The 13,145-nt window shown below is 38.6% G+C and overlaps 1 protein-coding gene across 1 annotated transcript in view; it reads right to left on the reverse strand.

Moving 5' to 3' along the window:
- The window catches only part of map3k5 (mitogen-activated protein kinase kinase kinase 5), an 88,803-nt gene that overhangs the window by 27,041 nt on the left and 48,617 nt on the right, over positions 1–13,145 (reverse strand). Inside the window, exons 8-14 of the mRNA XM_024291114.2 lie at positions 8,565–8,677; positions 7,033–7,192; positions 5,790–5,946; positions 5,603–5,710; positions 3,484–3,536; positions 2,450–2,545; positions 335–416 (exon numbers count right to left, since the gene is read on the reverse strand). Coding sequence (XP_024146882.1) covers positions 335–416; positions 2,450–2,545; positions 3,484–3,536; positions 5,603–5,710; positions 5,790–5,946; positions 7,033–7,192; positions 8,565–8,677 — 769 coding nt within the window. The remainder of the gene's footprint in view (positions 1–334; positions 417–2,449; positions 2,546–3,483; positions 3,537–5,602; positions 5,711–5,789; positions 5,947–7,032; positions 7,193–8,564; positions 8,678–13,145) is intronic.

Genomic DNA, 13,145 nt, shown 5'->3' on the forward strand with positions numbered 1-13,145 from the left:
ACAAAAAACGTACGGAAGAAAGAAAATAAGAAGAAGTATAATAAAAAAGAAGAACAATAGTTTGATTGCATACTGCAATCAAACTAATTACAGGTGAATACACTAAAGAATCAAACTCCTCTAACGTGTAGCATGCTACAAACAACTTCAGTCTGATCGACTTGTATCTGACTCTTATCTTTCTCAATGTGTCTTAAAACCTGGTGAGCCTTATATATGACAATTTCAGATCTAGACTTTTCATTGATGATGTGCATTATACTCCAGAGCGCCCTATAGCACGGAAAATACTGTAAATTAATTATGCTAACAATGTGCTTTTCAAACATCTGACCTCTAAGGTGTCGGGATCACAGTCTCCCTCCTCTGGACTCTTCCAGGCTTCTTCTGTTATACTGTTGACCAGATCACAAAACCTGCAGAAAACAGAATAAGAACAATACAGTCTTACTTTATTATTTCAACCAGATTTGGTAATGGCTTCCATTGAGTGTTTCTTTTTATTATTATTTAAAGAAGATGGTAAAACATTAGGTTAAAATGTAATTAAATGCATTTAAAGCATGAAACATTTGTCTGGATGGAAGATGAATAAGAATCTTGACATTATTTTTGTGAAGGTTTTCCGATTTGAAAATACAATGGGAATATAATCTGTATAAAAGTGGACACTGATCAACTCAATGATATTTAAATGTTCTCAACATTATTCTCATTGATCAACAAAACTCTTCTTGATCTCGTTCCAACTTTTTAACGTTTTTTTTCCCACAAATTTCAAGAAGTCATTTTGCTCTTCGTTCTAGTGACTTCATTTGTCTGTTTCTTGTGTCTGGGACAACAAACTTTATTCTGCTGCATCTTCAGCCTGAGACATCCTACAGACTGATATCAAAACTGTCTGAAGTTTATTCCTCTTTGCTTTTTTGTATCATCGTTAAAAAACAACTAAAACTACTTTTGGATGGTACTTGAGTTTCTAACTTGTTACTCTGTCTATATATATATATAAACACACACACATATATGTAATTACATAATATTTACATATATATATATATATACACACCTAATATATAATTGCATTGTATATGTATACACACACACACATATAAATACAAGCACATATAGACATACATATACACACATATATGTATATACAAAATTACATATATATATGTAATTTCATAATTAAATATATACACGTACATATACATACAAGCACATATACACACACATATATATACACATAATACACATATATATATACATATACACATATAGATGCATATACACACACACACACATATATATACTCTATATATATATATATATATATATATATATATATATATATATATATATATATATATATATATATATATACACACACATATATATTTTATTTTTTGGTTTTCTGTTATAATGTCCTTAAGAAGTGCCATTTAGCCCCTGATCTTGTCCTGATGGTGTAACAACGTGTTTACATGTGCCTCCTCCACAATGCATTCATACAATGACATTTACTGTCTGCGCTGCTCACACGCTGTGAATTAGCACTCATCATGCTGTCACACTTGACGCCTGCAGGTGTTCAACCACACTATCAATGTGCACACAACTCGATCACAATGTCTGCAGGCAGGCATGCAAATCTCTCCTGTTTGTGACTTTTTATATATTATTTGGATCTGCTGGTCTCCTCCATTTCCTGTCCTTTAAACCGTTTTGTTCCTGCAGCAGCAGAGATAAAGGGAGCGTCGGTAACGGCAACAGCAGGCATGAGTCACTGGGCTCTCACACTCCAGATAATGGCACTGGAAGCCTCAGATGTGAGAGTCACAAGTTGGAACACAGAGCTGCAAAGAGCAGCTGGCAGGGGACATGATGGGGTTGAAACGCAACAAGGTGTGCAGCTGATGGAAGGATAGGAAATTTCCCACACGCCTTCAGAACTGACAAGAGGACTTCAAGTTACTGCAGAAGGAGATCACTGCAGCAGCAGGTTCTATGCATATATTTCAGAATCAGATCCAAAATTTATTGTGACATTTTCACTTACAGTTGAGGAAAAAAGGTCAAGTGACATCTCTAGATGTTGAGCTTTTGTCACTATTCCCCTTACGGGTGGATATGGGCAAACATGTAAGGGGTACGAAGGTGACCACAGGAAATACTGAGTTCATTGACCACACGGTGAACATGTGGGGTCAATATATTCATGCACATTTCTGTACAGACGTGCTGCAGTTTGGATGCTCAACTGAATTTGCTTCAAGGACAAATAATATCTCATAGTTTAAGTGACGATCTCTTTGTCCAGGTATGGCACCGTGATTCGTGCAGCGACTGATGTATTTCAAACTGTTGGTTTTAAAGCTACTGGAGACCGACGGCGTAAACCGCCTGTGATTCAAGGGTAAAGGGGGGTCATGAAAGGCGGACCGACCTTTTACAGTGCATCTCTGTGCAGAAATAGATCTGGAAGTCCTCTGCATTGTGGAGCACATAGAGGAAGGCGCTGCGCTCGTCAAACTTGGAGATGCTGAGAAGAAAGAGTCTAGAGTTAGTCAAGTTCTCACTAGACGTAGATTTTAGAGCATCAAGGTTATTGATATCTTGAATCAATAAAAGCAAACATCTGTTAAGCAAACAAATTAAGTGTTTGTTGTGTGAAATGATGCCTTGTCCATCTCTTTGAGTTCCAGGGCCAGATTTGGGAGCCAGACATTGAAGTTTCTTTACACTACACGCAATGACCAGGATTAGCTATTTTTCATCCTTTTTCCACAGGCAATTGTCAAAATTGTCTACCTTGAAAACCAACACACCAATTAAAACAACAATAAAAAGGACATACCATGAGAATACAGTTATAAGACAATCAATTTGAAGTTTGTGTCAGTGCGTGCTTGGGTTGCAGCTCAGAGAGCTGCTATTGTGTCCTGCTGACTGTCTGCAGGCTGAGTGGGCTCAGAGAATGAGCCGTTCCTTAGCAACGAGCAAGCACAAGCCCTCAGTTCTGTCCGATCCGACATGGAATTCCTTTGAGGCCAATGCAGGAAAAAAATAGGAGGTGCAGAAATCTTTAATTTAGTCCAGGTAAGAGAAGTCATAGAAAATTAGACATATGTCTCCGTACTTTGATTGGTCCTTGACGTCTGCAAATACAAGTCTGTTCCGGCTATAAATGTTACATTTTAGAGAGATAAGAGCAAATGAGTGCTTTTTATTGGTGGAATTGGTTTTGAAGTCTTATTCGTTTTTTAAACAAGTCCAGACGAGGAAGAATGAAACTGTTGGACACAAATATACAAGATAAGGAGTGTTTCTAAAGCTGGAGCATTTGATGACAATCTGACTTCATGTTCCTACTTGTTTATCTCCATCTTTCTCTTTTATGAGGAAGCTAGCATGAAGAAGAGCAGCTGGCAAGACCTGGAATGGGAACAGATAACTAGTCTGATGGGGTTTGAAACTGACCTGACACCCCGCACTGATGTGGCATTGAAGTTCCACTCGTGGATTCCCTTGTTCTGTAGGACACATCAGGAGAAAAATAAATACCAGTTACGATTTCGTGGAATCCATCAGAGAAGATCAGCACACACCTTCAACATTTCAACTCCAGAGCATTTACATTTATTTTCAGGTCAAGTCTCAAGTTTTTAGCTTTAAGTCAAGTCTAGCCTCAAGTCATGACCTGTAACTTAAGGTTTCAAGTTTTTAGCTTTAACTCAACTCTAGTCTCAAGTCATGACCTGTAACTTCAAGTTTTTAGATTTAAGTCAAGTCTAGTCTTAAGTCATTCTCTGTAACTTCAAGTCTCAAGTTTTTATCAATAACTTTAGTTGAGTCTTAAATCTGTAGTCATAACTTCAAGTCAAATCTGAAGTCTTTACCAGTAATAAGTCTCAATTTATGAGCCTTGACTTCAAGAAGTCTCCAGTCTTTTAACAATAACTTTAAGTCGAGTCTTAAATTTTTAGCCGTAACGTCAAGTCAAGTTTCGAGTCCTTATCTATAACTTCAAGTCTAAAGTCTTTAGCAATAACTTTTAGTCGAGTCTTACATCTGCGCCGTAGCTTCAAGTCAAGTCTCAAGTCATTATCTGTAACGTCAAGTCTCAAGTCTTTAGCAACAGCTTTTAGTTGAGTCTTAAATCTTTAGCCATAACTTCAAGTCAAGTCTCAATTCATTATCTGTAACTTGAAGTCTTTAGCAATAACCTTCAGTCAAGTCTTAAATCTGTAATCATAGCTTCAAGTCAAGTCTTGAGTCTTTACCAGTAATTCCAAACCAAGTATCAAGTCATTATCTGTAACCTTAAGTCTCAAGTCTTTAGCAATAACTTTTAGTCGAGTCTTGATTCTGTAGCTGTAGCTTTAACTCAAGTCTCAAGTCATCATCTGTAACGTCAAGTCTCAAGTCTTTATCAATAACTATTAGCCGAGTCTTAAATCTGCAGCCGTAGCTTCAAGTCAAATCTCGAGTCTTTACCAGTAATTTCAAGCCAAGTCTCAAGTCATTACCTGTAACTTCCAGTCAAGTTCCAGTCTTTAGGTATAACTTTCAGTCGAGCCTTAAATCTGCAGCCATAACTTCAAATCAAGTCTCTGCTTGTGAGACCTAATTGTGACTCAAGTCCAATCGTCAAGTCCCACGTCTTTATCTCTGGTACTCAACTATGGCATAAAATGGAAGTCAAAGAATATTTTTTCCTCCCCTATAGATGTACATTTCATTCAACATTTCCCTTTTTAACACTTGAGTCCTCTTATCTTTTTCATATAGTAAACAAACTTTTCGACCTCTTTGTTTAAAAAGGCAGCTTGTGAAAAACAACAACAAACTTTTTGAACTTTGTGGACAGTTTTGTGTTTAGCTTCCTCAACAATGAACCAATGCTGCAGTCAGTGAGAGGGAATTTATTAACACTATTGCCGTTAGAAACTCATCTATTTATATCACATCACATATATCACATCAGTCTGTTACAGGTGACTGAGTTTTAAACGCCAGCACAGTTTACACTACATTTGCTGTGAGGAAACCTTACAGCTGCTCTGATGACTGAGGTAGTCTAGATGTTCAGGGAAGACACACGTGCACAAAAGAGCATCTTTTAAGCAGAATGTACAGCCGTTTGACCCACTTTTAGGGTTTTGCAAAAACCATTAAGCTGTAGTGTGCATGCACAAGGATAAACAACAACAACCAAGAAATGTCATGGATTAGCTATTTTAATTCTCTATTCACGACTCAGTTATACATTTTTTTATTCCATTCTAAACCATCATAAAAAACGTTTTAATTCCTACATTAAAAACTAACTAAGTTGCTTTTTGCTTGACAAAAAAAATCAGAAATATACTCTAAAATAAATGTAAATAATTATTTGGATAATTCAATACTTTTTTCATTTTCTAGGGAAAGATCAGTTGCTCTTTTATCCACTTTTTAATAGTCTTTAGTACTCCCAGAAAAAAGTTCAACTAATCGTAAACATCCCTTTACATTGGCCAAACAAAGTCCATTTTTTGATTGTGTGAATCCCAAGACTTTTACAGAACAGATTTTCACAGGAAATGTGATGACTTACCTTGTCATCAGGAGCAACATGCCAGATAGAGACGATGTTGTCCTCCACATCTTTATTTATGGACAAGTATGAAGGCTGGTAAACTTTGGTCGGTTCCAGAATCAACACCTAGACATGAACGTCAATAGATCGTCAACAAAAGATCCATTTCATGCAGACAAAACCTACTGGTTTCCCTGCGACTTACAGGGAATCGGACGGAGGAGACATCTTTTTTGGTTGCCTCCACCAGAAAGTCCATCCAGAAGTCCACCAGCTCCTGTTTGTTCTGGGCTGGTGGGTCTGAGCTGGGCTTTTTGAAGTGCTGGTAGATCAAGATGGTTTCTACCACCGAGCGTAGATACCTGGAACAGTAGGAGAGAACAAAAGTACATCTGTTGCATTAAAAAAAGCATACCATCATTTGAAACTGTGGGCATATAGATTCATATAGACGTTCTTCTGTGTCATTAATCTGTCATTGCTTGATGCCCGTCTCCAACAAACACCAGGTTTGAGGAGATGCTGTGACCAATAGACATCAATAACCCTAACCTAATAAGTCTCTAAATACTCATACTTTCAGGTATCTTATCTTATGTGGTATTGTATGTGGATGAGTTTGGTATTCAACCCCCAAATGAACCCCGTTTGCCTACCACCAGACTGACTGTGAGGTGAACCATAGAAGACTTTCAACAACCGCCGGCCTCTATGGAATGGTGCGGCTACAAGGGGTGTGGCAAAATATTGATCCTGTGATATGTTGCGATATTTAGTCCTGCAATTGATTCTCGGTGAGTTCTCACCAAGTATCAATCTTTTATTTTCGTTAAGCGCTGGAAGCTCTGCCCTAACGCTAGCGCACTGGCGATTGTTGGTGACATCATCAACAGGAAGTGATGTCTAAAATATTAGACACTATTTTTTTATAGCTCTCCGTTCGGAGAGTTAAATAAAGGGGAAGGGAAGAATTCGTATTGGGTTTATATTCCCATAAACCCTTCTCTCCTCCTCCTCTTTGGCTCTGAGTACTTCCCGCCAAAACTCTCCTCTATTTAGGTGTTTATTCGTTGATTCTTCTACTCTTTCTTGTTCATTCATTTTCTCCTCCCATCGATTTCCCTTTATCCCTTTGATCTCCAGTTAAAAGAACCTCATCTAGATGTGAGATGAAAGTCTATACTTTACCAAAACTCCTTGAACAAATTCCAAAGATTTTCTATTCATCGTTCGTTGCAGCATATTTTTTCATCAAGTTTGTTGACTTTTGAACTGCTGTTGGGGGTGTGGGCTATACTAACAAACAATGGAATGGATTCAATAGTGCTGGATCTGTTAATATCTCATAAACTCTTGTGTAATTCTCTTAAGACACTTGCTCTGCATTCAGAATCTCATTAGAATCCTGCAAGTAAAACTTCTGTGTGTTTGACGACATGTAGTCTCACCAGACGGGGGCTTTAAGTTTAAAGAGTTTCTCTGAGGCGTGGATGACCCTGGTGTTGTCACAGGCCAGGATGCTGGCACCCAAAAAGAAACCAACATCCCAGTAACTCTGCAGCTTGTCCAGACTGCCTTTCTTCCCCAGCAGGCTGCTCAGCTTGACCCCTGAAAACGGAGAAAACCATGATTTTTTGTTGTCCCGTGGACTCGTAAAACAAGCAGCTCGTCTGCCGGTCGGTGACAGCTGGAGGAATCTGAAGAGCCGGCGATCACATGGAAAACTGTTGAGGAAAGCTGTGTGGAGGGATGGAGGGGGGGGTTTAGGGTGGGAGCTGAAGGCTGGTTCCCAGGACTGCCCACTCCGGTCAACATTCCTGAGCTTCTCTGATCCTCAGATGTCAGAAAAATAACAAAATGATTGGGAGTTTTTGCTAGCATTCAGGACAATCCTTTCATGAAAAGACTTTAGGGGAATTTTCTTTGAAGTTTTCAGAGTTCAACCAATTGCACCGAGCTCATCAACCATGATCGACTCATCCAGCTTGATAGACAGAAGATTTTAGAGGGCTGGTTCCTCTTTGCACAGACGGCTCCCTAAAAAATGTAGGGTGTTTCTGTGGGAATTTGTGTGGTATGTATACTAGATTGTGATGGTTCGTCTTCATGGAGTGATGCCGTCACTGAAAACACATAATTACAGCAGAGTATACCTCCTCCACCACATGCAATCCTCCAGCTTTAGCCATTGGAAACTGAAGGTAAGAGGCTGGCCACCCATCCAGCATGTCTGTTTGCAAACATTCAGGGTCAGACACACACTCTGCTGCTAGCCATGTGCTTTTGTGTTTTTTTTAGAGCCTGGGTACCCAAAGTGGGGCCCACTGGTCAAATTTGGCCCGCCAAAGGTTATCTTTTGGCCCACCGAGTCGTGGCTGCAGAAGCTGCCGAGTGTTTAGTTAAAACCCCTTACCCATTTCCCATTGATTCTCTATGACACATATATCAAAGTCAAGGGTGAGTTAGAGTTACCAATGTACCTTAGCCAAAAAGTTGCCAGCCTTTGTTACACGTGAGATTGTTTTGTATTGAATTTCTGCAGTGCTCTAATGGTCCACCTGCTTAAGCCAGCACATGTTCAGACCCGCCTTAAGTTTGCTAGAGATCATCTGGATCATCCAGACAAGTATTGGTCACATGAGACCAAAATGGGCCTAAAAGCATTTCGTTGTTCTAGAGTTGTCTCTAGACCTCAATCCAAGAATAGAATCTGTTGAGGAAGCTAAAAGTCTGTGTAATCCAGCAACAACCCCAAAGCATCAGAGCTCTTGAGAAGATCTGCATGGAGGAATGGACCAAGACAGCAGGAAACCTTTGACCTCTATCATTGTCTGGTTTAGGAGACCAAAACGGAGCTAAAAACATTTATTTGTGCACTTTAAATGTCTTTTTTTTTTGGTCCAAAAATTTGCTTAGGTGAAAGTGAAAACTTAAAATAAAAACATTGTAGATGGAAACCTGATTTCAGGTCTGAACTCACCGACTTTCCGAAGCTCAAAAGATGTGTCGAACTGGTGTCCGGCTGCCAGCAGGAGAACGGCATAGTTGATGCCAGAGTGTAGTGTTGGTTCTGACTCAAAGCCCTTCTTAAACCTGCAGGGTGGAGAGAGAATTCAGCTCAACAATCCCCATCTAGAAAATGACTTATTTTAAAAAGAATGATGGCAGTATTGATGCAGAATGCTAACGAGACACTGCGAGTATCCCCAAATCACAAGAAATGTCATTTGTCTGATGAACGGTCTGTTCTGCTGCAGAGAGGCGTGATATTTGAGGCCGGTGCCAAGTTGTGACATGGAAATAACAAGCAGATGGAGCTTGATTACCCATGCAGCATATTCAGTCAACAGAGATCTGAGACGTGTTAAGTGCAATTTCTACAGCAAGTCATTAGTTGACGTCTTGTTATCTTGGGTCAGCCTCGTGTGAAATCATGCAGTGTTGGGTGAAGGTCTGCTTGAAGGCGTGAACATTGGTGCTTCAGCACATCATAGCATACTTGCAGCTGTTTCAACCACTCTGGTATGAAAACAGGATCTTCCTGATGTTACATTTTAGGCAAGAAGTTCTCATTGAAATTTATGACAAAGTTATTATTAGTAGGAAACACTGCAATGACAGCTAAGGTTTTTCACGGCTCAGCAGTGATTTGAACTCCAGGTCAATGATTTACAACAAACTGATCTCCTTTGTGACATTTAAGATTGGGTAAGAGAGCTTTCAAAAAGAAACGTATTCATAAAGAAAAAGTTGTTTTCATAAAGAGAAACTTGTACCCGGGTAGTGACGGTTGGAGGTAAGGGTACATCTGGACAGGTCTAGGGGCTGGAGAGGGGCGCCCGCCCTGCGAATAAACGGCTCGGCTAAGCGAGGATCCCCTATGTCAGGGGTGTCAAACTTTATCCCACAAGGGGCCCAAATATAAAACACACCTTAGGTCACGACCCGAAGAGGATAAATATTTATTGAACACACTTATCTAAATTTTCAAACTTAAAACCATAACTCTTTAGCATAACTATTAACTAGATGTATAGCATTACCTGTGATAATGCTAGTGTGAATGCTGTAAGCTGAATTTGGCCGCTGAAGATGCTAGGGCTGATATCTGAAGGTGCTGAAATTTGTAGCTAAAAACACTGAAGCTGAAATCTAGCCAAAATATTAGCTAAATGCCAAATTAACCAATGAACTAAAAAACAAAAACAAAATAAAACTAGTTTAGCCAAAACAGCTAGCATGTAGCTGAAAAAAAATCTAAACTTAAAAAAAGCTTAAAAAACTGAAAAAGCCTAAATTAGTCAAAACAGCTAGCATGTAGCTGAAATATTGGCAAACTCCAAAATAGCCTAAAAAATGTAAATTTTTAAAAGTTTTAATACCGTAACTTTTTAACATAATTATAAATAATAAAATTATTCCAGAATAAATCAACTTAAACCTTAAATAACTCAATATTTTACTTTCCATAAAAATATATTTTGTCAAAATTATACAAGTTAGAAATGAGCACAAGATAACATCGGGTCATTAATAACAATAAAATACAATGATCTGGAGGGCCGGATCCGGCTCCCGGGCCTTGACTTTAACACATGTACCCTATGCTAACATGCTGTTGTTGTTCTTCCAAGATATGTCCCCCCTGCCAGAACGATGCCTGAGACTGGGGAAACAAATTCTGACAGGGGAAACGTACCTTGACACAACACTGGCAGCAGCAGAGAGACAGGGATCCCTGCGCCGCCTGCTCTGATGTTTCTATTTTCTTTCATTTTCTCTGTTAACATCTTTTTTTTTTTTTTTTTGCTGTTAATATCTTTTTTTCAGCAGAACTAGATTATTTTCCTGACAGGGGATCAATAGAGGGGGCGGGGTTGCTCTGTGCCAGAGGGGGCGGGGTTGCTCTGTGCCAACAGTCCCTCACAGTCACTCAGAGGTGAATTCTTTTGATGCTCTGCAGAAACTATGTCCTAGAAAAATATTTAACGATTTTTGGATAAAAACGGCATTATCATAAAAGACCGCTGGGAATGCTTTTACAATAGATAAAGAAATGAGAGTTGGAATTCAACCATTTTGGGTTTCCATCATTATTTTAGTTTATCTCACAGCCTTCATGCCCACCCTCATTTATTGGCATTAACATATATTTTTGCAGGAAGTGGATTCTTTTCAACTTTACCTTAAGATTTATTCTTGTAGCTTTTGTGAGTTTTTTTTAGGCATAATAATTGTATTCATAATGTCATTATCATGTTGTTGGGCACTGTATGAGATTCTTTTTGGTTGCACATTTAGAGATTGTAGCAGGATAATCCAACAAAAGGCCTGAAGGCCTATTTTCCCAAGTCTTTAGCAGGCCTTTTCTCTGTTCTTTCAGCTTCATTTTGGCTGAAACACCTGATCAGGTGACCAGCAGGATTGACAACTCTCACTGTACATATATGTACAAAATGTTTTAAGCAGAATCCACTACTTTTTAATGTGACATTATGATTTATCTTTTGGCAAAAAAAAATATGTAATATAAGTAAAAATCTGAGGTGAATGACACGTGTCCCAAAGGTTCCAGAGTGTTTACGTCTTTCTGAATAAAGTGCTTACTCTGGACGATGGTCTGAGTGTCGGGTTCATGTGTTTTGCAGTCGCAGGAACGTCTGATCATATTCTGAATGTGGCGCTGTCAGCAGCCGACGGAGTTTGGAGTTTATTTATGCCAACGACTTTCACCTCAGCCAAGAAAGTAAGAACTGCTCCGTTTTAGTTTGTAAGTGAGTTTTAGAATAAAAGACAAAAACACGAAAAACAAAAAGTGCTTAAGAGTTTAGAGATAATGTGACTGCCGTTGTCTGTAAGGTCAACTCTAAATAATTTGTCTAAAAAAAAAAAATAAAGAAGAAAGTCACTTAAAAATGAACAGAAAGAGACTATTAACTTTCTAAATGTGGGCAGTGCTGAACATTTTTCTTGGCCACACTGAACCAGAGAAAGGGTTAAGATTAGGATTCAGTATAGGGATTGATTCCTGAGTGCAGCTGTGTCTGCAGCTCACCTCTCCCCCAGGGGATGGATCAAATGTGGAGAACACATTTCAGACATCTAGTTGTGTGACAGCTAATGGGACTTTAACTTTGAATACTTGCAACCAACAACTAAATTTAACCGTGGACAGACTCAGAAAAACATGTGAGGTATTACGTGTGGCCAACATGAATTTCTATCAGTTTTTGTGCTGGTCGGACGTAAATACGTGCAAATAACATTAGCCAAATTAAAAAATGTAAAGCCAAAATTTTCCTACAATCATTTCTGAGACCCCTCTTATATTAGATATCTTAGTAAATCCACGTTTTATGTCCTGTAGTTCATCATCATTCCACTAGGGAATGTTGGTATCAAATTAGAGATTGTGGGTAAAGGAGATTTTTTTCCTCATTTCAGTATTTTTGCAACTTTAACTAGCATTGTTGTGAGCAACTAAATCACCTAAAGAATGAAAACTGACACCATCTATGTCTCATAAATAATTATTGATATTGTAAAGATTTTTTTAGGAGTTCAGCAAAGGATTTAAAAACATCTTGATTCAATTGTTCTATGTTGTGGGCTTTGCAGGGTTAGCACAAGATTGTATGGCTTCAGAAATGATTCGAGACACAAGAGTCAAGATCAATTCGATTCTGTTTAAAAAAAAATGTATTCTTTCTATCCACTTAATTCAATTCGATTCCTTATAATTTCGAGTTTACACATTTATTCACATTTATTTAGAAACACATTAACACTAGAATCCCTGGAACTTTCAGCTTCTGCTGCAATGCCCCCCTCCCCTTCTCAAAGTAGTGTTGTGGTGATCACCTTAAACCATCAACAATGACTGCCTGATTTCGCAATGCAGATTGTAAGGTTTAAATTTGCAGGTGAAAGAAGTATTTTTAACACAGACAAATACAATAAATGATAAACTGGTGACATGAGGCGGGGGGGTGATCCATTTTTTGATGCCTTTAAACCATCAACAATGACTTCCTGATTGCGCAATGCAGAGAGTCATGTTTAAATTTAAGTTTGACATGCATTCCAGATTCCGCCACTAGACGGTCAAGTGGTTATGGCTGCGGACTCACATTCAGAAGGTCATGAGTTCGAATCCCGCTCAGGAATAGTCCACATGAAATACTTGTTTTTACTTTTAAATTTTATTTTTACCTCAAAACTGTTCACTGCAGGTGAAAGAAATATTTTTAACACAGACAAATGCCTTTAAACCATCAACAATGACTTCCTGATTGCGCAATGCAGAATGTCATGTTTAAATTTAAGTTTGACAATGCATTCCAGATTCCGCCACTAGACGGTCAAGTGGTTATGGCTGCGGACTCACATTCAGAAGGTCTAGGGTTCGAATCCCGCTCAGGAATAGTCCACATGAAATATTTGTTTTTACTTTTAAATTTTATTTTTACCTCTAACTGTTCAATGCAGGTGAAAGAAATATTTTTAACACATTTTGGACAATGCTCCCAACCTTAGTGGGAACAGTTTGGAGCGGGCTCTT

Source organism: Oryzias melastigma, linkage group LG24, assembly GCF_002922805.2.
Source record: "Oryzias melastigma strain HK-1 linkage group LG24, ASM292280v2, whole genome shotgun sequence".
Taxonomy (NCBI): domain Eukaryota; kingdom Metazoa; phylum Chordata; class Actinopteri; order Beloniformes; family Adrianichthyidae; genus Oryzias; species Oryzias melastigma.